We start from the raw sequence: 26,389 nt of genomic DNA, 5'->3' as shown, positions 1-26,389 counted from the left end.
AGCCCTTCCTGAACATGCTGGAAAACCCTTTCCCACTCCAATAAATCTCCTGGATCTGGGAGTTCTGTGCAGGGTCCCAGGAGGCTGATCCTGCACTTTGGGGTAAAAATATTACAAAATTTTTGATTTGAGCCTTTTAATGCTCTTTTACAGCAGCTGAAGAGACTCAGAGGGGCAAGAGGGGAAAATACCCCTTTTTTTCCATGTTTTTCCAGCTTGGGATGCTGCTGTACAAAGCTGGATAATCCCACCACGTTCCTCCAAGATCCAGATAAGCTCAAGCTTGACATTCCTGTTCAAACAGGAGGATGAGGAAGAAGAAAGGAGGGGAAAAGCCCCTCCTGAAGGCTCTGAGGGCACCTTTCCTATGGTGGGATCACAAGTTTTTGGGGAGAGGAGGAAGAACCAGTGACACAGGAACGTTGGGATGCTCTTTATTGGCATCTGACAGATACACAAGGACATCTCCCCCCCACCTCATGCTGCTCACACCCACCCCCAGACCCCCCAAATCCTTCTACAGTGGCTACTTCTTCACCAGAAAACTTCCTACGGAACCAGCACTGGGATTACAGAGGGGAGAGGGGGAAACACAGAGGGGTTTGTACACCAGAAACGTTAGAAAAGGACACAAAACACACCCACGAGCAGTAACTTTGGCTTGGTTGTCCCTCCTGGTTTGTGGGGGGTTTTAAATGTTATTTTTATTTATTTCCTGCAACCAGGGATTTGAGGCTTCTCTTTGGATGCTGAGTTTGTCTCTTGTTTCCTCAGCCCTGAGGAAATCCCTTAATTATGGCAATTAACACCTGAGACCATGGCAATATTGTCCTGAAGGAAAGGAATTCCCAGCTGGAGAGGCAGGGCCAGGTTGGTTTGTCAGGATGAACAGGGAAGGTTGTTCTGGGCACTTCATTCCGGGTTATATTTGAGGAGCTTTTCCAAGAAAAAGGGACTGATGGAAACAACCTGGTGATGACCAAGGATGAAATTCCTCCCAAAGCATCCCCTGTGGATGGGTCAGCCTGGCAGGAGCTGCAGGTCAGACTCACCTCCTGAGGGTGGGATGGTGAATTTGGGGCAGTTTCCTTGGATTGGAGTGATGGGAGAAGGGTGGGATGGGATGGGATGGGATGGGATGGGATGGGATGGGGTGGGATGGGATGGGATGGGATGGGATGGGAGGGGATGGGATGGGATGGGAGGGGATGGGATGGGATGGGATGGGATGGGATGGGATGGGATGGGATGGGATGGGATGGGATGGGATGGGAGGGGAAGGGATGGAATGGGATGGGATGGGATGGGATGGGATGGGATGGGATGGGATGGAATGGGATGGGAGGGGAAGGGATGGAATGGGATGGGATGGGATGGGAGACACAGCCCTGCCAGGCCCATGTGAAGTGTCACAGGGGCTGTTCCTCCAGAGGGATCTTTGCTCTTCTGCTGCACAAGGGCAGGAAATGTTGAATATCCCACTCTGGAGATCCATATTCAGCCTTTGAAAAACTCCCCAAAGCTTCAATCCCACTCATGGAGTCCTCAATCCTTCGGGAACACCGAGCTCTCCCTCCTGATGCCGCAGCTCCTCCAGGAACAGCCGAATCCTCCCACACTCCTGAGCCACTCACGGACCTGCTGCAGGGAGTTTTGGGCTGTGCATCTTTTCCTGCCTCCCTCTTGGGTCTTTAAGGCCAGAAATGAGGTGGGAGCTGAGACTTGGGCTGGGAGAGCTGCCCTTGCAGGTGGAAAGGCCGTGAGGAAGAGGAGGGGTGGTGGCCCCGAGTCACACGTAGAAACATCGAGCAGTGAGTAAAACAACACAGTGTTATGTACAAGTCTCGCTCATCTCCTGCAGGAGGGGAGGAAAATCACCTTCTGCCTTCAGGAAAGAGTTTGTGGGTGAATGTCCAGGAGCTGTGCCTGGCACTGGGGCCGTGCCCCAGCTCAGCTGATGGTCCTTCCTCTGCAGAAACCTCGTGGTGCTCCAGGCAAGCAAGAGGTCAAAGCCGTGGCTGAGTTGGGAACATCTCCCAGGACCTTGGTGGCAGCTCATGGGGGAACAAAATGTTCTCCAGCATCACCCAGGGCTGGGCTGGGAGCTGATATGCTGAGAAAATGCACTTCCAGCTCTGGAGATGTGGAGGTGGTGAGGGATGGCCCTTCTGGGAGGTCCTGGCAGAGGGAGGTGCTGGGGTCACCCATGAGGTCCACCAGACAGGGGTGAAGGACCCCCAGGGGCAGTTCTGAGCCACCCTCACAGTGCTGGAGGAGAAGGAGCCCTTACAAGCAGAGGGTCGGGACCACCAGTGGGTGTGTGGGTGAGGAGGGGCAGTGCAGTGGTCACAGGGTGGCTTTGCCCCAGCTCAGGGACGTCATGGGGTGGGGTGGGGGAGGATGAGCAGAGCCCTTTTGTCTGTCCCTGCTGCAGGCAGGCACTTTGTCAGCCCTTTAGACCTTCAGTGTCCTCCATGGACTTTGCCCATGAGACCTTCAGTGTCCCCCATGGACTTTGCCCTCAGGACCTTCAGTGTCCCCCATGGACTTTGCCCTCAGGACCTTCAGTGTCCTCCATGGACTTTGCCCACAAAACCTTCAGTGTCCCCCATGGACTTTGCCCATGAGACCTTCAGCATCCCCTTGGCCCCCCAAGGAGCTCCACCCCAACTCCTGGTCCTCATTGCTCAGGTGGTCCCACTGCTCCTGGCACTGGAGGAGCCCCCAAATTTCACAGTGTAGCTTGGGCTGCTGGAGGCCACGTCCTGTCCCCCAGGCCACCCTGCAGGAGCAGCCCCCAAACCAAACCCTGGAGCAGCAGCTCTGGGTCTCTCCAGCCCTGTGGCCTGGGGAGAAGTAGCTGGAATTTGGGGATTTTAGGGGGTTGGAATTTGGGGATTTTAGGGGGTTGGAGGGGAGGAGGAAAGAGAGGTTGGGCCAAGGGGGAAAGAGGAGAACTGGAGCCCCGAGGAGAAGGGGCTGGAAGGGGAAAGAGGAGGGGGCTGAGAGGGCAGTGCTCCCTCCTGTGTCCATCTGTCTGTCCAGGTAGCCCCACAGGGCTGGAGGGGAGCTTTGGGCATGGAGAGGGGCTGAGCCCACCCAAACCAACCTCTCAGGGGGCACAAAGAGAGCCTGAGCCCACCCAAACCAACCCCTCAGGGGGCACAGAGAGAGCCTGAGCCCACCCAGACCAACCCCTCAGGGGGCACAAAGAGGGGCTGAGCCCACCCAAACCAACCCCTCAGGGGGCACAGAGAGGGGCTGAGCCCACCCAAACGGGCACTTCAGGGGGCACAAAGAAGGGCTGAGCCCAGCCAAACCAGCACTTCAGGGGGCACAAAGAAGGGCTGAGCCCACCCAAATCAACCCCTCAGGGGGCACAAAGAGGGGCTGAGCCCACCCAAACCAGCATTTCAGGGGGCACAGAGAGGGGCTGAGCCCACCCAAACCAACCCCTCAGGGGCTGCCGGGGGCAGGTGGTGCTGGGAGGGGGCGATACCCGAGCCGGGAGCTCAGCGCGGCCAGGGCAGCGATCCGAGGGCGCCCGGGGCGGCTCCGCGTCCTGCCCACCCTCCTCTCCGGGGCTCTGCGGGCCGGGGAGGGGACAGGCGACAGCGGGGCCAGGGCAGGGCACCCCGCGGGGCCGCCCCGGGCCGCCCTTCACACCGGGGAGGTGGCCGTGGACTCGCTGCCCAGGCTCTCGGCGATGTCCCCGCGCTGGATCTTGCGCAGGGCGGCCAGCAGGGCATCCAGCGTGGCACATTCCTTGGAGGACCAGTCGGCCAGCAGGGCCCTGGCGGGCGATTCCTCCCGCGTGAAGGAGTCTATGAGGTCCTCCTTGTAGCCCAGCTCCCCGGCCAGCTGCCTCCACGTGTCCTCGGCAGAGCTGCCCAGCAGCTTCTCCACCTCCTCCTGCTTGCTGGCAGGCAGGGTGCTGTAGAGGTTCCCGTCTCCCTTGGGGGCTGGGGAGGAGGAGGAGGCATTAAACCCACCCCAGAGGGCCTTCATCCCTCCCTGCCCTGCCTTCATCCCTCCCTGCCCTGCCTTCATCCCTCCCTGCCCTGCCCCTGCCCATCCCTGCCTTTATCCATCTCTGCCCTGCCTTCATCCCTCTCTGCCTTCATCCATCCCTGCCCTGCCTTTTTCCATCCCTGCCCTGCCTTCGTCCATCCCTGCCCGCCCCTGCCCACCCCTGCCCTGCCTTCATCCCTGCCCTGCCTTCACCCATCCCTGCCCTGTCCGTGCCCATCCCTGCCCTGCCCCTGCCCATCCCTGCCAACCCCCCCGGAGGTTTTTCCCTCCTCCTTTCTCTTCTCACATCCCGTCCTTTCTCTCCTCCTCATCCTTCCTTTCTCTCTCTTTTTCCTTTCTGACAAGAAACGAATTTGAAATCATCGCTAATTTACACTTTCAAACCCCCCACCACAAACAGGATTCTGAAGACCCTTCTGTAGAAAGAACGTGAAAGAGAAGGCAGGACAAACAGCACCCACCCTCCCTGCCCCCTGGGTGCCCTCCCTGCCCCCTGGGTGTCCTCTCTGCCCCTGGGTGTCCTCCCTACCCCCTGGGTGCCCTCCCTGCCCCCTGGGTGCCCTCCCTGCCCCATGGGTGCCCTCCCTGCCCCATGTGTGTTTTCCTTGACCTCTGGGTGTCCTACCTGCCCCCTGGGTGCCCTCCCTGCCCTCTGGGTGTCCTCTCTGCCCCTGGGTGTCCTCCCTGCCCCCTGGGTGCCCTCTCTGCCCCATGGGTGCCCTCCCTGCCCCCTGGGTGCCCTCTCTGCCCCCTTGGTGCCCTCCCTGCCCCATTTGTGCCCTTCCTGCCCCCTGGGTGTTTTCCTTGACCCCTGGGTGTCCTACCTGCCCCCTGGGTGTCCTACCTACCCCCTGGACACCCTCCCTGCCCCCTGGGTGCCCTCCCTGCCCCATGGGTGCTCTCTCTGGCCCCTGGGTGCCCTACCTGCCCCCTGGGTGCCCTCCTTGACCCCTTGGTGCCCTCTCTGCCCCCTGGGTGCCCTCTCTGCCCCCTGGGTGCCCTCCTTGATGCCTTGGTGCCCTTCCTACCCCCTGGGTGCCCTACCTGCACCCTTGGTGCCCTCCCTACCCCCTGGGTGCCCTCTCTGCCCCCTTGGTGCTCTCTCTGCCCCCTGGGTGCCCTCTTTGATGCCTTGGTGCCCTCTCTGCTCCCTTGGTGTCCTACCTGCCCCCTGGGTGCCCTCCCTACCCCCTGGGTGCCCTCTCTGCCCCCTTGGTGCCCTCTCTGCCCCCTGGGTGCCCTCCCTACCCCCTGGGTGCCCTCTCTGCCCCCTTGGTGCCCTCTCTGCCCCCTGGGTGCCCTACCTGCCCCCTGGGTGCCCTGGCTGGGGGGCTGCTGGTCATGCAGGCTCTGGCTGTCCACGGAGATGCCGCTGTCGCTGTGCAGCTTCTCCCCCTCCGGGGACGGGGTCTGGTTCACGGGGCGGTTGTTGGCTCCTTGCTTGTTCTGTTTGCAGTTGTTCCACCTGCAGGGAGGGGACAGGGAAGTGTCACCTGCAGAGGGACCTGGACAGGCTGGAGATGGGGGGGCTGAGCCCAAAGGTGGGATGTTTAACAAGGTCAAGTGCCACGTGCTGAGCTTTGGGCACAACAAGCCCCTGCAGCCCCATGGGCTGGGGATGGAGTGGGCACAGAGAAAAGGACCTGAGGGTGCTGGGACAGCAGTCAAGGGTGCCCAGGTGGCCAAGAATGCCAATGGCATCCTGGGCTGGGTCAGGAATAGTGCGGCAGCAGGAGCAGGGCAGGGATTCTGCCCCTGGGCTGGGCACTGCTGAGGCCACACCTCGAGTGCTGTGCCCAGTTCTGGGGCCCTCAGTTTAGAAGGGACATTGAGGGGCTGGAGCATGTCCAGAAAAGGGCAGTGAGGTGGGGAAGGGTCTGGAGCCCAAATCCTGAGAGGAGCAGCTGAGGGAGCTGGGGGGGCTCAGCCTGGAGAAAAGGAGGCTCAGGGGGCACCTTCTCACTCTCTGCACTCCCTGACAGGAGGAGGAGCCAGGAAGGGTCAGGCTCTGCTTCAGGGAACCGGCAGGAGGACAAGAGGGCACAGTCCTAAGCTGTGCCAGGGGAGGTTTATCTTGGACATCAGGAAGAAATGCTTTACAGAGTGATCAGACTTTGGAAGGGGCGGCCCAGGGAGGGGGTGGAGTCCCCACCCCTGGGGGTGTTTAAGAAGAGACTGGACGTGGCTCTCAGTGCCATGGTCTGGGTGACGGGGTGGTGTTGGGTCCATGGTTGGACTGGATGATCTCAGAGGTCCTTTCCAACCCTTCTGATTCTGTGACTCTGTGACATTCCCCAGCCTGGGGCAGCTCTGGTGCTTTGTCCCACTGTCCTGGGAGAAGCATTTCTCCTGCAGCCCTGGCATTGCCAGGTGCTGAATGGGCACTGAGATCCTGAGCTTTCAGGTTGGAAAAGACCTCCAAGCCCACCATCCAGCCTTCAACCACACCCCACTGTGTTCTCTAAGCCATGTCTGCCTGGGCTTGGGACACCTCCAGGGATGGCACCTCCACCACTTCCCTGGGCACCAGGGCAGGGGCTGGGCCCTTCCACACGGATCCACTGCAGAAATGCACTCCGGGGGTGCCCCCAGCCCGGGGTGCCCACGGAGTCACCGAGCCAGCCCTGGCTTGCCCAGGGCCAGGTGCAAACCCAGTGCCCCAGGGCTGAGTTACTGAGTGTGATCAGCCCTGACATGTGCCAGGGCAGGCAGGGGCAGGGAGGGGAGCAGTGAGGGCTCCCCACCCTCCACCCCCACCCTCCACCCCCACCCTTCACCCCCACTCTGCTGCCACCTCCCTCTCCCCTCCCTCAGCTGCCTGAATTCTCCTGCATTTTTGTAAATCCACCTCCTCCACCCCCGCCTGCTGCCCTCCCTCCCTTATTGGTGGCAGCTCTGGCTGAAGGGCACCCCAAAGGGGGGCACACTGCCTGTTCCCACCCCCTAACCCCCTGGCTGTGCCCCCTGTGCCCCCGGGTGCCCCCTCTGCCGTGCCCCTGTACCTCTTGAAGGCGATGTATGCCACCAGCCCCACCACCACGGCTGCCAGGATGGAGCAGTACACAGGGATGAGGTTGTCGGCGGTGCCACGGCTCACCACGGGCTGGGAGCTGCCCATGACGGTGGTGCCCGTGTCTGCCAGGGTGCTGGGCAGTGCCTCGGTGCTGAGGGGGTCCCTGGTGAGGGGCTCAGGGCTGGCAGAGCCCACCAGGGATGGAGTGTGGGTTGTCCAGCGAGGGTGGAGACCTGCCAGGAGGGAGGGGGAGGCAAATGAGAGTAGGAGTTGGCACCCTGCCCTGCCATGGCCACTGTCCCAGTGAGGATGGCCCTGGTGGCACAGCAGAGAGCTGGCACCCTGCCCTGCCATGGCCACTGTCCCAGTGAGGATGGCACTGGTGGCACAGCAAGGACCTGGCATCCTGCTGGCATCACTGTCCCAGTGAGGATGGCCCTGGTGCCACAGTGAGGACTTGGCACCCTGCCCTGCCATGGCCACTGTCCCAGTGAGGATGGCACTGGTGCCACAGCAGGGTCCTGGCACCCTGCCCCACCACCCCTGCTGCCCCGTGTTAGCGCCGCTCCAGTGCCCCCAGGGCCATTCCTGGGCAATCCATGCCCAGCTAACAAAGCTGCCCTGTGCTCCCTAACTTGTGGCTCCATTTACTCGCCCCCTCTCCGGGCACAGCTCTGGCTGCCCTCGGGCTGTGAACCAGCAGTGGCCGCCACAAAGCCCCTTTGTCCCCGCAGGGCACCAGACTGCCCCTGCCAGGGAGCCAGGCTGCTCCTGCCAGGGAATCACGCTGCTCCTGCCAGGGCACCAAGCTGCTCCTGCCAGGGAATCACACTCCTGCTGCCAAGGAGCCGCTGGCATTCCCAGCTGGAGCAGCCCCGATGCCCTTTGAGAGGGTCTGTGTGGCAAAGGGGTGCAGGGTGGCACGGCAGGGGCTGCTGCTGGAGGGTGGTGCTCTAACCCTTCCCCTGGGCATTGAACACTGAGTGTTCACTGAGCCCTCCTGGAATGTGGGGCTGGATGTTCCCAGGCTCTCCAGGGCAGTTAAATCCCATTGGATACCCCTTGGAGTCACGTTCCCTCCTGAGGGAGGCTCGGGCAGTGGCGAGCATGGCACCTGAGGCTGGTGAAGCTCCTGGCACCACTCACTGCTCCTGAACACCAAAATCCACTCTGGATCCACAGCAACATCCTGTGGGAGCTCAGCCCCTGGGGAGGGTGGGACAGACCCTGGGAATGGCTGGACACACCCTGGGAAGGGTTGGCAGTCTCTGGGAAGGGCTGGACAGCCCCTGGGAAGGGCTGGACAGACCCTGGGAAGGGTTGGACAGACCCTGAGAAGGGCTGGACACACCCTGGGAAGGGTTGGCAGCCCCTGGGAAGGGCTGAACAAACCCTGGGAAGGGCTGGACAGACCCTGGGAAGGGTTGGCAGCCCCTGGGAAGGGGTGGACAAAACCTAGGAAGGGTTGGCAGCCCCTGGGAAGGGCTGGACAGACCGTGGGATTGGGTTTGTGAGGAAGATGAGGGCTCATGGCAGGGGATGCCTCGGTGGGAATACCCGAGGGATGGGGGGCTCAGCCGGACGTTGGGAGTCCCCTTGGCTGAGCCAGGGGCACCCCTCTCACCCCCTGCAGAGGGAAACCAAGGCAGGGACATTATGGGGGGCCTGGTGATGCCCACCCTCCCTGGCACAGGCAGCCTTACCCCTGCACTCAGCGTCCGACACGGCCGTGCACTCCTTCACCAGCACCTCGTTGTCCTCACAGGTGGTGCAGGGCAGGCAGGGATCCACAAAGTTGGCATCGCTGGAGAAGGTGCCCTCGGGGCACTCCTCACACACCGTGTCCTGCGAGTCCTTGCAGGGGAACATGAGCCCGAAGCCCGCCTGGCACACGCGGCACTCGCGGCAGGTGCCGGTGGCCTCGTCCTGGAAGTAGCCGTAGGCACATTGGCACACGGCGTCGTCCGACTCCACGCACGGTGCCAACATGCTCTGCAGCCCCACGCACTGTGTGCACGGCTTGCACGGCTCCGTGGCACTCACTGTGTCCGAGAAGGTCACACCTGCGGGGGGACAGCGGGCTGAGCGGTGCCAGCTGGGCACGGGGCACGGGCATGGCGTCACACACCCGTCTGGGATCACATCCTGTCTGGGGTCACACATCTGTCTGGGGTCACACCCCCTGTTTGGGGTCACACCCCCTGTCTGGGGTCACACCCGTCTGGGGTCACACACCTGTCTGGGGTCACACACCTGTCTGGGGTCACATCCTGTCTGGGGTCACAATGTCATTTGAGGTCACATTCCCTCAGGGGTCACACCCTGTCTGGGGTCACAGTTCCCTATGGAGTCACACCCCCCTCTGGGGTCACACCCCTTGTCTGGGGTCACACACCCATCTGGGGTCACATCCCCTCTGCGGTCACATCCCTGTCTGGGGTCACACCCCCTCTGGGGTCACACCCCCTCTGGGGTCACATCCCCTCTGCCCCTCAGTGTTTTCCCTCTTGTGTGTCCCCTCTGAGCATCCCCCAGTCTCTGTTTCCCATTAACATCCTCACCATTCCTGCTGGAATTCCCAGCTCCAGCCTGGGCAGGGCTGGTGCTGCTGTCAGGGTGCCCATCCCAGTGCTCTGTGCCAATGTCCCCAGGCAAGTTCCCCGCCCTCAGCCAGAGCTCCATCCCCGGTTTTGACCTCCTGATGATCCCCATCCCTATTTTTGACCTCCTGATGGTCCCCATCCCTATTTTTGACCTCCTGATGGTCCCCATCCCTATTTTTGACCTCCTGATGGTCCCCGTGGGCATCCCACAGCCACTGCTGCTCCTCACCATCCCATCACTTTCTCCTCCACATCCTGCCCGGGGGTCCCTCGGGCCATCCCAGCCCCCCAGCCACGTGTCCCCATCTCGGGGGTGTGATGTGACAGGAGGTGACAACACTAATTGCTGACTCTCCCTGCCCCCGGGGCTCCTCCTCTCGGGTTTCACCCTGTGGGACTGACTGCGGGGGAAATCAATCCCCTGCTGCTCCCAGAGGTGTTTGAAGGTATTTTTAGCCCAGGAAGTGGGGTCAGCTCCTGTGCTGGAGGGCACAGCTGCTGTCCCTGTGCTGGCAGTGCCCATCAATCCCATCGTGCCACATCACCCTGCCTTCCCTCAGCTAAAACGCCATGGGAGGAACATCCAGCCCTGATGCTGGAGAAGGTGTTGGGGAGCTCAGCCTCAATCCCTCTGCTCCTTGGAGACAACCCAGCCACGTGCTGATCCTTAATGACCCTCCTGTCTCCCAGGGCTGATCATGGATGTGGCAATTCCCACTCTCAGTGCCCTCCACCTTCTCTGGGTGTCCAAGGGGAGACCAAGCCATGGACAGGCTGAGGGCAGAGCTGTCCTGCTGGTTAATCTGTGGCTGTTCCAAGGCAGAGGGGAGTGAAGCTCCTGAGACCCTGGAGATGGGTGGGATGAGAGGGATGGAAGTGCCATCCCAGCCTTGGCAGCTGCTTTTTCCCCACCAGCAAAACCCCTGAGTGGTGACATTTCCCCTCCATCAGCATCTTCCCTGTGCCTGTGTGTTCTACTCCTTTGCCTTTGCAATCATGGAATGGTTTAGGTTGGAAGGGACCTGCTTGGGTTGGAAGGGACCTGTCTGGGTTGGAAGTGTGTCCCAGTTCAGCAGGTGGAACCAGTTTGTCCCTGTGTGGGTGTGCCCAAAGCTGGGCATTCCAAACCCTCTGGGCCATTGCCCAGCAACTGTTCCCAAGGGCCCATTGGCAGCAGCTGCCCAGGGCACAGCTGAGCCCTCAGGCTGGGAGCTGGCTGGGAAAGAAGCCTGGCAGAGGAGCTGGGAGAACTGCCCTGCAGGGACTCCTTGGCACCTCCACACCCACCTGAGGGCTCAGCTCTGCTCAGGGGCCAGCAACGAGTCCAAAATCCCCCCTGAGTGCCAGAGTCAGATCCCCCAGGGTGGAACTCCCTGCCCTGGGGGAGGCACTGGGGGCTCCCACCAGGATCTGAGGGCACATAATCTGGGTGTTTGATGACCTCAGGGAGCCACTCATGGGATCCAGAGGAAGAGCAGCCCCTGGCCAGGAGGAGCCACCACTCTGGCCCAGACTGTGCCATCATCTGCACCAACAGGTTTGTCCCTTCCTTTGCCTTTGGACTCCGGGGAACCACGTGGGGCTCAGCACAGGGGCCACCAAACCCCCCTGTGTTTGTGCCCCAGGGGCTGGGTTAGACTGCTGGGATTGGGGGTTAAACCCAATTTCTCTTTGTGCCATTGCATTGATTGTAATGTTGTTATTAAATTGTAACTCTGATTTATAATCTCCTTGGTGTTGGGTTCGTTTCTCTGCCAGTTTCTCTTTAAACCAGCACAAAGGGACCTTATGATTCCACACAGAGACACCTTCCACCAGCCCAGGTTGCTCCAAGCCCCATCCAACCTATCCTTGGGCACTTCCACTGTTCTTGGGGCAGCCACAGCTTCTCTGGGCACTGTTTGTGGTGCTGCTGGCCCTGGCTGTGCCCGGGGGGGCCGAGCAGCCCCTGCCCTGTGCCCACCCGAGCCAGAGAGCCGGAGCAGCGCCGGCGGCACACGCGGCCCCATTAACCTGCTCCTCCTTTGCATTACTCTGAATTATTGATGGGCACCATTAGAGCGGGGAAGTGGCCAGGAAAGCCACACATACGGCTGAGTGGGCACATTTGCAGTGGCAGAGGAGGTATCTGAGCTGAGCAATTACAGCTGAGATTCAAACAGGGCCCCCAGCCCCCCTCTCCCTCCCTCCCTCCCTCCCCCTCCCCAGCCCGCAGCGATGGAGGCTGGCAAGGCCATGAATAAACCATGAGGCAGAAATCAGGGGGTGCTGCCAAAGGGTGGGGGCAAAGGGAAAATCAGAATGAACAAAGCAAGTGGCCATTTGGGCTAACAAGGGATTGTCTCTTCCAGCCCCCCCCAGCCCTCTCCGCGGGCTTTGGCACAGGGTGATGCTTTGGTTGTAGCAAATTTTTCCAAAACAATTCAGCTGGTGAGTCGGGAAGACATCCAAGGGGAGTGCAGGGAGGCAGCCCGGGGGGGAGGTGGGGATCTGGCAGCCCTGGGCCGTGCCCACATTCCTTAGGGCAGGATGCTGTGCCAGCACCGGGGCTGCCTCCACCTGCCCAGCCCACGGCGGCGGGACCCGGAGAGATCCCAGATCCACAGGGACCAAGGGATGACGAGGGGATTTGCAGGTCTCCCCACCCCAAAATCCCTCTCAGGGAAGAGCTGGAGGGGGCATTTTCCCCCCTGGCAGCACCTGCACCCAGAAATCACCTCCTAGGGGGGATCCAGCCCCTTCATCTGGAGGGATTCAGCCCTCGGGGGACTCCAGTCCCTTCATCCAGGGGTTATCCAGCCCTTGGGGGGATCCAGCTCCCTCCTCCAGGGGGGATCCAGCCCTCAGGGAGTCCAGCCCCCTCATCCAGAGGGATTCAGCCCTCTAGGGGGTCCAGCCCCTTCATCCAGGGGTTTTCCAGCCTTCGGGGGGGTCCAGCCCCTACATCCAGAGGGATCCAGTCCTCGGGGGGTTCCAGCCTTTTCATCCAGAGGGATTTAGCCGTTGTGGGGTCCAGCCCCCTTCTCCAGGGGGGATCCAGCCCCCCAGCCAGGCACAGGGAGGGTGACTGCTGCTCATCGATCTTGCAGGAGAGCAGAGGTATTTTTAGCCCTGCCCTGCCACTGCCCTGTCCCTGCTCTGTGCTGCCTCTGCTTCTCCCTCACAGACTTTTCCTCCCTCCAAGCCCTGCTCTGTCCCTTCCCCCTCTCAAATCACATCCCCAGAGCAATCTGGGCTTGGCTGGCACAGCTTTTCCTACAAATACTTGTCCTTAGGCCTTCAGAGAGTTTGGAGCAGTAAAGCTGAAGGGCAGATTGGTGCTGCCTCCCGTGGCATTGTTTAAGCTGCAGGAGTTGGGGCATTTCATCTGCAAGCATTTACACAGGTCTCAGCACACTCTCTCCCTGACATTTATGGAGCATTTGACACAGGCAACGTGCCTGGAGCTGGCCAGGACAACCCTGTTCCCCTCTCTCTCCTGGGGACTGATGTGATTTGCTTCTTCCCTCTCGAACTTGCTTCTATTTTGTGGCCTTTACAAGGTTTCCAAACGATGGGGGCTGTTGGGAGACCCCCTTGGCTGGGGGTGGGAGCAGCACACGTGGGCACTGCAGGAGGGGCATTCCTGGGGGGTAAATGCTGGCCCTGAGCTGGCAGTGGGGGCACATCAGGAGGGCAGCAGTGTTGGAGGGGCTCTGCAAAGATGCCTGGGACCAACAAGACAACAGGGGGAGGTGGGGTTGGCAGGGCAGGGCTTGGGGGAGATGCTGGCGGTGACCTTAGTGTCAGTTCAGTGTAGAATCATGGATTGGTCTGAGCTGAAAGGGACAACCCTGCCCAGGACCATCCCAAAATCCCACTCTGTCCCTGAGAGTGTTGTCCAAACACTCCCGGAGCTCTGACAGCCCTGGGGAGCTGTTCCAGTGCATGACCACTCCCTGGGGGAAGAACATCCTTTTATTCTTGAATTCTTTTCCTAATATGCAGCCTCTCCCCCTCCTGCCACAGCAGATGGGTGGCCTGGGAAGGCTGTGACGCTTCCAGGAGGGAGAGAGGATGCACTTGAGGAGTCCTAAGTACCCGCTAGCGCTCCCAGCCCCCAGGTGCCCCCCAGGCCCCTTGGCAGCCCCTCGTGGGGGGACAGGGTGGGTACTCACTGTCCAGGCAGGGCTCACAGACCGTCTGGTTGACGCCGCAGGGCTGCACCACCCCCTCGCCCAGGTTACAGGCTCGGCAGCACTCCCCGCTTGTCGTGTACATCTTGGTGTAGCACTTGTCCTTGGAGCCCCAGGAGGGATCCTGGCAGAGAGAGCAGAGCCAGGACACGGCTCCTGTTATACCAGGGCAGGGGCAGGAGTGGCATCCAGGTGGGGTCCCGTTCCGGGTGACATCCCATACTGGGAGGGCTCACAAATTAAAACCAGATCTTTGGAGAACTGACTTTGCTGTGTAAAACTCACTCATCAGGAATTGTGAATTCCACAGCTGCAGGGAGTCAGGGAAACCCCCATGTGGGTATTTTGGGGGTAATGAGGCTTTTCCTCAGGGTCACAGCACAGTTTGTTCCTGTCTCTCACCTGAGCTGATTCCTCTATGGATCCTGAAGGGCTCAGCCCTTTCCAGCCTGGGGAAAGGAAGAGGAGAATTTCCTGCCCCAAAGGAGGATTTGGAGAGCTTGGGTGGCAGCTCTGCACCCCGAGATCCCGTGGGGACCAGAAACCAGACACCACCAGGGCAAAGAGGGTTTGAAGGGAGCACCAGGAGCTTCAGCGACATCCCTGTCTAATGGAAGTGTCTCTGCCATAAAACCTGCCAGCACATATGGAAGCCATAAATAAGCCACGAGCCACCCTGCACAGGCCCTTTGTAACCCGGAGAGTCGGGAGCTGCTCCCCAAAACACCCCTTGGCCAGGGCTGGGTGCAAGAATCACCTCTGCCTGGGCAGTGCTGAGGTGCTGGCGGGGATTTGAGCCCTTCCAGGACTCCTCCTGCTCCCCCTGCTCACAGCCAGGTGTGTTCCAGGGCTGGGCCATCCCCCTACCACCCAGCTAAGCCTGATTTTTGGGGGGGAAGCAGCTCGGCTAAGGCTCGGAGGAGCTCCCCCTCCCCGCGCATCTGGATGCCTCGTCAGCAGCCACTTGGCCGCGTCTCCTCGCACAATGCGGCGTTCTGAACTCGCGGCGCATCATCCGGCAGCATCCGGCCGGGCCGAGACAATGGAGCGCCAATTATAGGCATCTGAATGACAAACTGCTCCAATTACCCTGCGCTGCAAAGCTTGTGCTGCCCTCCCTCCCCGCCGCTGCTCCGCCAGCCCAGACTGGCAGCCCCGGGCACGCAGCAGGGCTTGGCGTGGGGGGAACCTTCTCAGCATCCCCAAATGCCAACTGGGAAGAGGGTCTGGGGGTGAAAAGGGGTTTGCTTTGCAGCGAGGTGGCCACAGGCGTCTCCCTGGGGGCAGATTTGGCTCGTGGGGCTTTGGACACAACTTTGGAGTGTCCCCTGTCCCGGCAGGGGTTTGTGCCGCTGCCACCTCCCCGTGGATGCTGTTCCAGCGGCGCTGGGGGAGCAGCCGAACGTGTCTGGCTATAAATAGTGCCGGGACAGCAGCTGGGCCGGCAGCGTCCCGCTCTCCCACGCCGCAAGCAGCTGCGAGCTGTGCCCGTGGGGATGGACCTGGCCACGCTTCCCTCTCTGCGTGACACTCAGCCCCCAGAGACCCCCTCTGGCCACATGTCCCCTTCCCACAGGGCTGCCAGGAGTGGGCAGTGCCACCCCCCTGCCCGCTTCCCCCCCATCCACGCTCCTAAATTCTGCGGGAAACGCAACTTCCAGCCCAGGTGCTGCACCCCCTTCTCGCTCTCTCTGCCTTTCCCTTTCACTTCTCCGAGCACTGAACCCCCCCATAGATTAACACACGTGGAAGGGGCACCTGGTCTGGGTTAGCTCGCCGAAATGTGTCTGTGATTAACACAACTCCTGTTGACAAAGCCGCAGGTATTAACACCATAAAGCATTTTGACAGCTGGACCGAGGAGGGGGCACGGGCGGAGGGCGCAGACGACACCTCTGTAAGCTCTTAATTGCTTTGGAGCCGTGTCGGGGGGGCTGGATGAGGAGCCGGACGCGGAGGAAGCTGTTTGAAGCGGGATTTGGGCACAGCACCCGAACCCTGGCACCGAAAATCGCATCGGAGCACGGAAGGGAAGGGATGCTCCAGCTGGAGGGGAGCCCAGCGGCAAGCCTGGATCGGAGCTGCCCCCGAGCCTGGCAGACGAGCTCTGCCTTTCCTGGCCAAGCACCGTGTCTGGGAGAGGCCAAACCTCTGGCTCCGAGCAAGCCCCGAAGTTTGGGCAGCTGAGGAAGCCACGTCTGAGGGCTGAGGGTCCGGGCAGAGCTCGGCGCGGCAAGACCGGGAGGGCTCTGCCCCTGCCCCTGCCCCGGCCACACAGCGCAGGTAAAGAGCGACAAACACGCGATGCCCCTGGTTGGGGTGGCACAGCTGTGGGGGCACTGCCTGGGTGGGGGCTCACGGGGTCCCCCTGGGCACACTCCCGGCTCGGCAGGAGTGATCCTGGGGGGCAGAACCAGCTCCTGGGGGGCAGAACCAGCTCCTGGGGGCAGAACCAGTTCCCCGGGGCAGAACCAGCCCCCCAGGGGCAGAACCAGCTCCCCAGGGGTAGAATCAGCTCCTCCAGGGGCAGAACCAGCTTCTCCAGGGGCAGAACCAGCTCCCCAGGGGCAGAACCAGCTCCCCAGGGGTAGAATCAGCTCTCCAGGGGCAGAACCAGTCCCCCCAGGGGCAGAACCAGTCCCCCCAGGGGCAGAACCAGCCCCCCAGGGGCAGAACCAGCTCCTCCAGGGGTAGAACCAGCTTCTAGGGGTAGAACCAGCCCCCCGGGGATAGAATCAGCCCCCCAGGGGCACAGGGGGAGATGGCTGAGCTCAGTCCTGCCCCAGGGAAGTGGCCGCGCACATTTAGGGGACCCCAAAGCCCAGCCCTGCTGTGGGAGATGGGGGGCTGCGTGGTGGGTAATTCCAGGGGGTGAAATCCTTTGAATCCATATGGCTGGGACAGCTTTTGTCTTTCCTGCCACGAGTATCCCGAGGGAAGGAGACCCTCCGGCACGGAGCTGCCAACCCCTCTCTCTCCTCAGTCTCTGCATGAAGCCGCCAAAGCTCCGGCTTTAATATCCTGCCCGAGGGGTGTCCGGCTGCCTAATGAAGCCCCTGGGACCACCGTCAAACCCTCGCCCAATAAAAGACGCGTTTCTGGCCCAGGCTGGGGGAACATTTCCCCGTGGATGGCAGGAGATGAAGCCACAGAGGGTGTGGGGGGCTTTCCCCCCTTTCCCCTACTGATCGAGAGCTCTTCCATTCTTTTTCCTGGGTAAAAGGGATGGCAGAGCTCTGAGCAGCGGTGTCGGAGGAGCTGTGGGACCCCCATCACCACCCACCTCCCCGCGCCCCCTCCCTGCACATCCCAAGAACTCTGCCTGCCACCCCCGCTGCCTCCGACACCCTCCAGCCCCACACGGCGGGGATCCGCCTGCCCCGTTCCCTCGGGGCTCCCCATCCCGCTGCACGTGGGACCTCCGGGACCCTGCAAAACCCCCTGTGAGGTGCCTCCGGGTCTCTCCATTGCGATACCGCCGGGACTTTTCATCCCATGCCCGGCTGTTGCCTCCGGGACTCTCCATCCCACGCTCAGCTGGTGTCCCCGGGGATCCTCCGCTCTGTCCCCGAGATGCTGCTCCCCGGGACCCCCGGGACCCTCCATCCCATGCCTGGCTGATGCCTCCGGGACTCTCCATCCCGGTACCGCCGGGACCCTCCATCCCACCCCCGCCAGGTGTCTGCGGGGACTCTTGGCGCTCCCCCCGGGATGCCGCTCCCCCCGGGATGCCGCTCCCCGCACTCACCGCCCGCAGCAGGAGCAGCAGCAGCGGCAGGAGCCCGGCCATGGTGCGCGGGGGTAGCGGGGCCGGTGACCCCCCCGAGAGCCGCTGCGGGGCTGGTGACCCCCCGCAAGAGCCGGTGCGTGGCCGGGCTGCCCCTGTCCTCCCTCTGCCTCCCGCCGCTTCGGCGGCAGCCAGAAAAGGGCTGCAAGTCCCTCCTCCTCCTCCTCCTCCTCCTCTCCGCCCCCGGAGCATCACGGCGAGCGGCCGAGCCCGCACCCTCCTCCGCCGGCACACAAAGCCCCGCGCCCCCCCCCGAGCCCCTCCAGCCCCCGCCGTCCTCCTCCCACAAAGCGCTTTTGGGGGGCGCTCGGTCTCCGCCCAGCAGGGTCTCTCCAGCCCCTCGGTTATTCACGCCCATCCATCTGTCTCCATTCACCCTCCTCTGCTGTCTGTCCATCCGTCCGTTCCGCCGTCTCTCCGTGCCCTCCAGCGCCCACGTCCGTCTGTCTGTCTGTCTGTCCCTGTCATTAACGGCACTGCAGCCTCAGAGCGATGCTCCGTGGCTGGGATGGGGTGACCAGAATTCCTCTGGTGCCGGGACAGCAACCAACGTCCCGCGGGTGCCTGGACTGGTGACACCCCCGAGCTCTGTCCCAGCCATGCAGGTGACACAGAGAAGCCCCCAGTGGGGACCACACTGCAGGGTCCAAAGCTCCTCTTTGTAAGTCAACCCTTGGCAGCCAAAAAGATTTGTATTTGTTCCTAAAAGTCGCCCTGTGTGCCGCTCTCCTTTGTCCTGGAGCTCCCAGCTGCCGGCAGGACGGCTCTGCCGGGCATCCTGCCATCCCAGACCCCAGGAGATGGGGGCTGGAGCTGTCAGGGCACATCCCTCATCCTGCCTTGCTGTGCCAGCACCAGGAATGCTCTCTGTGGGGCTCTCTGGAAGATTGCAGTGGGTGTACTGGTGCCACTGGTGAGGGAAGGTGGCTGGAAATGGCCCAGACATGCCATCAGTGCCCCCAGGGTGGGTCCTGCGCCCAGGACACAGGAGAGACCCCCTCACTTTCCAGCTCCATCCACAGCACAGGGATTTGGGCTGGTGTCCTTCTAACACAGGTGTTCCCTCACCCCTGCAGGCTCTGCAGGGGCTGTTGGGGTTCCCCAGGGGATGTTCAGATCCAGCCATTCCCACCCCTGCAGCCACTGGAGCCTCCCAGCTCCCACCAGCTCCACGGGATCCTCCCTCTGGTCACATCCCCCTGCCCAGGCAGCTGATCCCAGCTCAGCTGGATTTCCTCTGGAAAAGCAAATCGCTGACTCTCCAAGGTGCCTGAGGTCCTGCTGGTGCTGCTCCATCAGCCAAGGGCCGGCAGGAATTCCCTTTCCATGAGATTAAACCGAAGCCAAAGCTCCCTGGCACGGACAGGCAGGAGCACATGTGGGAGCCACATGGCAAAGGCATTCCCAGCCAAAAAGCCACGTTGGGGCCAGGTGGGGATGGGGTGGGCTGTGCCCAGGGCGGTGGGGTCGGGGTGCCCACCCAGGGCTCGGGTGGGCAGGGATAAGCTGAGCATCCCACGCTCCTTTGAAGGCTGGGATGAGCGGGAACGGGGCCGAGCTGCTGCGGACAGATGGCAGGGCTGGCACAGCGTGGGGGCAGCCAGGGATCCCACAATTAATTTGCCACAGCAAGTGGCAATTCCAGCTGCTTTCCTCGGCCACTTGGATAAATCCCTCCTCCTCCTCCTCCTCCTTGCAGGGTTTCAGGCTGTGCTCTCTCACCACGGGATGCCCTTGCTGGGGGCACAGGGATTGAGGGAAGCACTCCCTGAGCCTTGGTCGCTGCCACCCTGGGTGCTGCCAACAGCTTGATGCCAGCGTGGGAACCATCCCTGGCAAACCCCGGTGCTGGAGCCACCGAGCCGGGGGCTCAGCTGCTCTCCATGTGCTCCACGGGCCAGCAGCCAGCCAAGGTAAGTGAAAACTTCTGCTCCCTCCGCGGCTCCTTTGGTGCAGGCACTCAAAGCTTTCCATTAAATCACACACACAGATTGTTTGCCTCGTCCCAACAAGGTTGTGGCCCTTTCATGGCTCCATGAGGTGACAAAGAGCCTCTTAAAAGTCTGCAGTGGCCTCTTGGAATTCAAAGCAAAGGCTCAGGGGTTTCTTTGCTGGGGGAGCATCCCCTGGGAGCATCTCAGGGGTTTCTTTGCTGGAGGAGCATCTCCTGGGAGCATCTCAGAGGTTTCTTTGCTGGGGGAGCATCCCCTGGGAGCATCTCAGGGGTTTCTTTGCTGGGGGAGCATCCCCTGGGAGCATCTCAGGGGGGTTATTTGCTGGAGGAGCATCCCCTGGGAGCACCTCAGGGGTTTCTTTGCTGGGGGAGCATCTCCTGGGAGCATCTCAGGGGTTTCTTTGCTGGAGGAGCATCTCCTGGGAGCATCTCAGGGGTTTCTTTGCTGGGGGAGCATCCCCTGGAAGCATCTCAGGGGTTTCTTTGCTGGGGGAGCATCTCCTGGGAGCATCTCAGGGGGGTTATTTGCTGGGGGAGCATCCCCTGGGAGCATCTCAGGGGGGTTATTTGCTGGGGGAGCATCCCCTGGGAGCATCTCAGGGGTTTCTTTGCTGGGGGAGCATCTCCTGGGAGCATCTCAGGGGTTTCTTTGCTGGGGGAGCATCTCCTGGGAGCATCTCAGGGGTTTCTTTGCTGGGGGAGCATCCCCTTGGAGCATCTCAGGGGGGTTATTTGCTGGAGGAGCATCCCCTGGGAGCATCTCAGGGGGGTTATTTGCTGGGGGAGCATCCCCTGGGAGCATCTCAGGGGTTTCTTTGCTGGAGGAGCATCCCCTGGGAGCATCTCAGGGGGGTTATTTGCTGGGGGAGCATCTCCTGGGAGCATCTCAGGGGGGTTATTTGCTGGGGGAGCATCCCCTGGGAGCATCTCAGGGGGTTTATTTGCTGGGGGAGCATCCCCTGGGAGCATCTCAGGGGAGTTATTTGCTGGGGGAGCATCCCCTGGGAGCATCTCAGGGGTTTCTTTGCTGGGGGAGCATCCCCTGGGAGCATCTCAGGGGGGTTATTTGCTGGGGGAGCATCCCCTGGGAGCATCTCAGGGGTTTCTTTGCTGGAGGAGCATCCTCTTGGCTGCTCTTGGGCCAAGACCCACATCCACCTGCCCCTGGCTCTGGAGTGAGTCCCAGCGAGGCTCGTGGCCATCAAGGTGGCCCAAAACTGGGTCTCAGTGGTGCTGCCAGAGCCTCTCTGCCATGCTGGGATGATGCCACGGCACTGGCACTGGCAGAGCTGGGTCTGCCGCGCTGAGAGAGGGCAGGGAGTGGTTTGGTGCTTGTAATGACAAAAGGAGCTTCCATTCATTTATTTTTGGTTGGCTCCCGCCCTCCCTTCAGGCTGAGGGGGTCATGCATGGGGGGTTTCCCTGCTGGAGGGGCTCCAGGCTGCCTGGCAGAGAGCCAGTTGTGCACCAAAAAGGGCAGGTTTAATTAGTCACATCCCAATTAGAGCTCGTACCAAGTGCCTCTCAAGGGGGACTCTCACCCCCCTCGTTATCTTTCTTTCCATTCGTCGTTATCTTTCCACTCATCCAGGTCTTCCCACAAGCACTTCCAGAGGTGTCCAAGCAAACCCTTCTCCCACCACCCCCAAGGGCTCAGCAGAGCCCTGAGAAGGAGCAGAGTTAAACACTCAGTGCCAGCTCCCGCCTTCAAACTTTTTATTGCCTTTACTAAAAAGCAGAGGTAATTCCCTTCCCGACAGAGACAGGCCCTCAGTAATGGTAAGTTATAAATAACGATGAATAAATAATCCACGGTGGGAAATCATCCTCCTGCTGTTCACAGCCAGGCCCAGGAGCACAAAGAAAGGGCTGCAGGAAAAGGCTGAGGGGACACAAAGGGATGGGACCATGTTTGGGGCTCAGGGATGGGTCCTGGTCCCCCTCTGCTCCAGGGGAAGGTGTGGAGGAAAAAAAACATGTTGTGCTGGGGGAAAAACCCTTTGGAGAGGGAGAGGGAGGAATTCTGGGGTGGAAATCAGGCTCTGGGTTTTCTGCTGACTTCAGCAAGGGGCTTCCCTTCACTGGGAGCCATCAGAGTCTTCCTCCAAAGAAAGGGCTGCAGGAAAAGGCTGAGGGGACACAAAGGGACGGGACAATGTTTAGGGCTCAGGGATGGGTCCTGGTCCCCCTCTGCTCCAGGGGAAGGTGTGGAGGAAAAAAAAACATGTTGTGCTGGGGGAAAAACCCTTTGGAGAGGGAGGAATTCTGGGGTGGAAATCAGGCTCTGGGTTTTCTGCTGACTTCAGCAAGGGGCTTCCCTTCACTGGCAGCCATCAGAGTCTTCCTCCATGGGCGGTCTCTGTGGGATGGAGAGGAATTTGTGGCAAGAAAGCACCTTTTGGTTAATCCATTATAATTTTTTTAATAAATACACAGAGGAAAAATAATTTTGTTTGAACTTCCCAGATCAGCTTTGCTGAGAAATCTGCACCTTGGGCCATTTGGGAAGAGCAGGAAGCTGAGGGCTCCTGTGGCCCTCATCCCTCTGGTTCTCCTTGGAATCGATGGGATTTAGGCACTTCAAAGGTTTTAAGGACAGAGGCTGAGGTCGGCTCTGGTGCAAAGGTGCCCTGGCACATTCCCTGCTCCTGCCCTGCCCTCTCCTTACAGTCTGTGCCAGCTCCAAACCCACCCCTTTGTTCCCTGTGGCAGAGGGATGGGAAGATCAGCTCCTTTTGGAACCACAGGTTAAAATCGCTGAACATCCTCCGGGCTGGAGGGTGACAAACCCCGAGGGATAAACCCCGAGGGACAAACCCCGAGGGACAAACCCCGAGGGATAAACCCCGAGCGATAAACACCAAGGGATAAACCCCGAGGGACAAACCCCAAGGGACAAACCCCGAGGGACAAACCCCGAGCGATAAACCCGGAGGGATAAACACCCAGCGGCTCCGGGGCGGTGTTACCATCCAGGGAAAGCTCTTCCCGGGATTTGGGCAGCCAGGGAGGGGCTGTCTGTGACACCTCCCACTTCTCCCTTCCTCCAGCCTCGTGTCCTGTGCCTGGGATGCGGCCTGAGGGAAATGGGGAATGCTCTGGAAAATCAGGGTCTGTGCTCTGAGGGCTTTATTCCCGTGGGGATGGGGCTCGTTCCCATGGAGAGGGAGCTCAGTTATTCCCATGGGGATTGGGCTCATTCCTGTGGGGATGGGGTTCAGTTATTCCCACAGGGATGGAGCTCAGATATTCCTGCAGGGATGGGGCTCAGTTATTTCCATGGGTATGGGGTTCAATTATTCCCACAGGGATGGGGCTCAGATATTCCCACAGGGATGGGGTTCAGTTATTTCCATAGGGATGAGGTTCAATTATTCCCATGGGAATGGGACTCAGTTATTCCCACAGGGATGGGGCTCAGTTATTCCCATAGGGATGAGGTTCAATTATTCCCATGGGGATGGAATTTAGTTATTCCCGTGGGGATGGGGCTTAGTTATTCCCATGGGTATGGGGTTCAATTATTCCCATGGGTATGGGGCTCAGATATTCCCACAGGGATGGGGCTCAGATATTCCTGCAGGGATGAGGTTCAATTATTCCCATGGGGATGGGGCTCAGGTATTCCCACAGGGATGGGGCTCAGCTATTCCTGTGGGGATGGGGTTCAGTTATTCCCATGGGAATGGGTTTCCACTGGACCATGACATCCAGACCAGGTGGTTCAGGTGTTTCCCTCCCGGCTCAGGGTGGGAGATGGCACCATTCCCATGGCCACAGCTCCAGCCCTTTGGATACACCTGGATGGACACAACTGGCAGTGCTGGGGGTGCAGGTGGAGCAGGGAAGGATGAGCTGCTGGTGGGATGGACTGGAGGGCTCAGGGACACACAGGGCATCTGGGACAGGGGGACTGGGGCCACCCCAGCGCTGTCTGGGGGCTCCTGAGCACAGATTTTGGGATTGCCCCTGGATGTGGCCTGGAATCGCTGCCAGGGCAAGACTCAAATCTTCCCAAAGGCACAGGATCCAGGGCAGGAAAGCTCCAGCATTCCCAAACTCATAACCCCCCGATCTCCATTCCTATCAAAGTGTCCCGATCTGTTTTTGATTACAGCCCTTGATTTCCGTGCCTGTGATTCCCCTCTCCATCCCCCCATCCCTTTTTCCCTCGCTAATCTCCAGCCTGACAGCTCCCAGCTTCCCTCCCGTCCCTCTTCCCTTTCTTCCCGTGTCTTTCCAGCGCGATCCATCACCCTGCCCGCAGCGGGGACGATTCTCGGCAGCGCCGGGGACGAATCCCTCGGTCCTTATAAGGACTCCCCGCTGGAATCCGCAGAGCCCGAAACTCGATCCATGCTCGGGATGGAGCCCCGGCAAAACCCAGGCTGTAAAAATAGCCCCTGTTTTCCCTGGCCCAGGAAAAAAAAAACACAAAAAACCACCAGATTTTGCCCGATTTCAAACAACCCCATCAGAGCCAGGAAGGGGGAGAAAATCCCTCCTCGTGGCCCCGGTAATAAAGGACATAAATACGTCGGCAGCAGCAACATTATCAATATTTTCCTGCTTGAGGTATCGATTGATTCCACGGGGCAGGGGCAGGGCTGCCTTTCTTCTCACCAGCCTGGCTTTTGGGAACTGATTGATTCGGGTTTGCTGCTGATGGATCAAGAATTCTGCTGGTAGGAGGAAATGAGTGTCAAAGCTGCTGTGGCATCGATAAGGACGGAGCGAGGCAGGAGCTGAGGCTGAGGCAGGACTGGGGGGGAGAAGAGGTTTTTTTTTCCTTTGGTTCAGAGTTGGGCTGTTTGCTGGATTTATTTTTAATTTGGGGGTGGAGGTTTATTTGAATTGCTTCAGTGCTTAGCCAGGATAAAATGATAGAATAAGATAAACAGAATAGAAGACAAGAGAATTGAGATAAATAGAATAGGAGATAATAGAGATAAATATAATAGAATATTTCAGTTGGAAGGGACCTAAAACAACGATCTAATCCCACTCTGGGACATTTTTGCAGCTGGTTTTGTGTGTGTGTAGCCCAGACAAGATCCAGTGGGGGTTTTTTGGCTCCTCCTTCCCTTCTCCCAGCATCTGGCCTGCCCCAAGCAGGGATGTTGTGCTGGAAAATTCACCTGCTGTGCCTCAGTTTGTCCCTGTGTGGGCAGGGAAGCTGATCCCTACATCCCTCAAAATACCTGGGAAAATAAAGTGTTTATTTGCCAAGTGCTCAGAGCCACTGGGACGTTGTTTATTAAATCAGAGAATTGTGGAATATCTTGAGCTGGAAGGGACCCACAAGGATCACTGGGATGAAATTCCCTTTGCTCCCAGAGGCAGGAACATCATCTGCTGTCCCACCTGCACTTTGCACCGGCTGCTTCCCGTGGCTTGACCCCATTCCAGACCTTTTCCGACAGCGAGATCCATGGATGTGACCTCCCCTGGTGCCCATCACTCATCCAACCTCCCCCAGGCACCGCCAAGGGGTTGGGGCTCTTTAAATCACCCTCATTTCCCCTTTCCCGGCAGTTGTGGCAGGAGTAGAGCAGGGGGTGGGGAGGTGGGTCTGAGCCCCTGCCTGGAGCGTGCCGGGATTTCTGGGAGGCTGATCCAGGCGGGAGCAGCTCCAGCAGCGCCAGGCTGGTGGTTGGAATGTGCTGGGGATGTGCAGAGCGGCTGTGGCGCTCCAGCCCCATTAATTTTCCTCCTGTCCAGGCATCCCCCGGGGCCTCGCTCTGCTCTGCTCTGCTCTGCTGAAATCTTCATCAGCCGCTGCGAGGGAGGATGAAACCCTTCATCCCATCCCCGTGGAGCCCCCAGTGCCCCCCAACGCTGCCCTGCCCACCCCAGCGCCTCCTCCCTGCTCAAAGGGAAACAAAACCCTCCTCCCGGGGGTCATCAAGCTTTTCATCCAAGATTTCCTGCAAGTCAGGTAATAAACTTGCCCAGATTACAACTTCCTAAGGATTTGGGACCTTCCAGTGACTCTTTGGTGCCAGCAGGTGCCCTGCTGTCATGGATGGGGGGCAAAGCCAAGCACAAATCCCATTTTCTCCTTTTCCACACGCAAATCCCAGAGAGTGGAAGGAGGGAGTTGGATACCATGGGCTGGAGGGATCCCTTCTCCTCTGCTTTTGATTAAAATGCAAACCATTTTGGAGCATTTAGGGCAAAACAAAGGGCGAGCCGCCCGCCTTTCCCGGGATAATGATGCCATTGATGATGTCAGTGCTGGGGGGTCTGGAGTGACCCGTGGCAGCCGCGGCCCTCAGATCTCCCCGGGGCTGCTCCAGCGCCGTCTCCCTGATGGATGGGCCCTTCCCGTCGCCCTCAGAGAGGGCAAAAGGTGCTGCCGGTGCCTCCCGCCAGGATTTGGGGGGATTTGGGGCTTTTCCTGCCCAGGGCTGGGGTGGGGGATGATCTTCCCCCTCCTGGGGTGAGGGAGGGGCTGGGACAGCTCTGAGTGCTGGGTCAGTACAGCCCAAATCTTTGCTGTCATCAAGGTATGTGGATTTTTGGGATCTGTCTGGCCACATTTCCCTCCTGCTGCTCCGGTCCATGCTCAGCCTGGCAGATCCCATCCCTCCATCCCTCCATCCCTCCATCCCTCCATCCATCCCTGCATCCCTCCCTCCCTTCCTCATCCATCCATCCATCCATCCATACATACATACATCCCTCCATACATCCCTCCATCCCTCCACCATCCCTCCCTCCCTCCCTCCCTCCCTCCCTCCCTCCCTCCCTCCCTCCCTCCCTCCCTCCCTCCCTCCCTCCCTCCCTCCCTCCCTCCCTCCCTTCCTCATCCATCCATCCCTC

At 60.2% G+C, this 26,389-nt stretch overlaps 1 protein-coding gene across 2 annotated transcripts; it reads right to left on the bottom strand.

The window, feature by feature from the left end:
• Positions 1 to 491: 491 nt before the first annotated feature.
• NGFR (nerve growth factor receptor) lies at positions 492 to 18,024 on the bottom strand. Of its 2 annotated transcripts, none has more exons than XM_071577131.1 (6): positions 17,987 to 18,024; positions 13,806 to 13,947; positions 8,749 to 9,108; positions 7,035 to 7,278; positions 5,337 to 5,497; positions 492 to 3,962 (listed from the first exon to the last, which is right to left on the bottom strand). In XM_071577131.1, exons 1-6 carry the CDS (start codon positions 18,005 to 18,007, stop codon positions 3,661 to 3,663), a joined length of 1,230 nt encoding a protein of 409 aa, XP_071433232.1. In that variant the 5' UTR covers positions 18,008 to 18,024; the 3' UTR covers positions 492 to 3,660. The 2 variants fall into 2 exon arrangements, with proteins under 2 accessions (XP_071433232.1, XP_071433231.1); XM_071577130.1 differs by lacking the exon at positions 17,987 to 18,024 and adding an exon at positions 17,572 to 17,704.
• Positions 18,025 to 26,389: the final 8,365 nt, after the last annotated feature.

This window comes from Pithys albifrons, chromosome 25 (genome assembly GCF_047495875.1).
Source record: "Pithys albifrons albifrons isolate INPA30051 chromosome 25, PitAlb_v1, whole genome shotgun sequence".
Taxonomy (NCBI): domain Eukaryota; kingdom Metazoa; phylum Chordata; class Aves; order Passeriformes; family Thamnophilidae; genus Pithys; species Pithys albifrons.
This window is presented reverse-complemented; position numbering and strand designations above follow the sequence as displayed.

Bases quoted from the DNA above. Each gene is read 5' to 3' on its own strand.
- NGFR (XM_071577130.1), bottom strand. From the start codon at position 17,613: ATGGCCGGGCTCCTGCCGCTGCTGCTGCTCCTGCTGCGGGCG. The intron at 7,279-8,748 runs GTAAGGCTGCCT...CCCTCCTGGCAG, and splicing joins GTCGGACGCTGAGTGCAGGG to GTCTCCACCCTCGCTGGACA. The intron at 5,498-7,034 runs GTACAGGGGCAC...CCCTCCCTGCAG, and splicing joins GCATACATCGCCTTCAAGAG to GTGGAACAACTGCAAACAGA.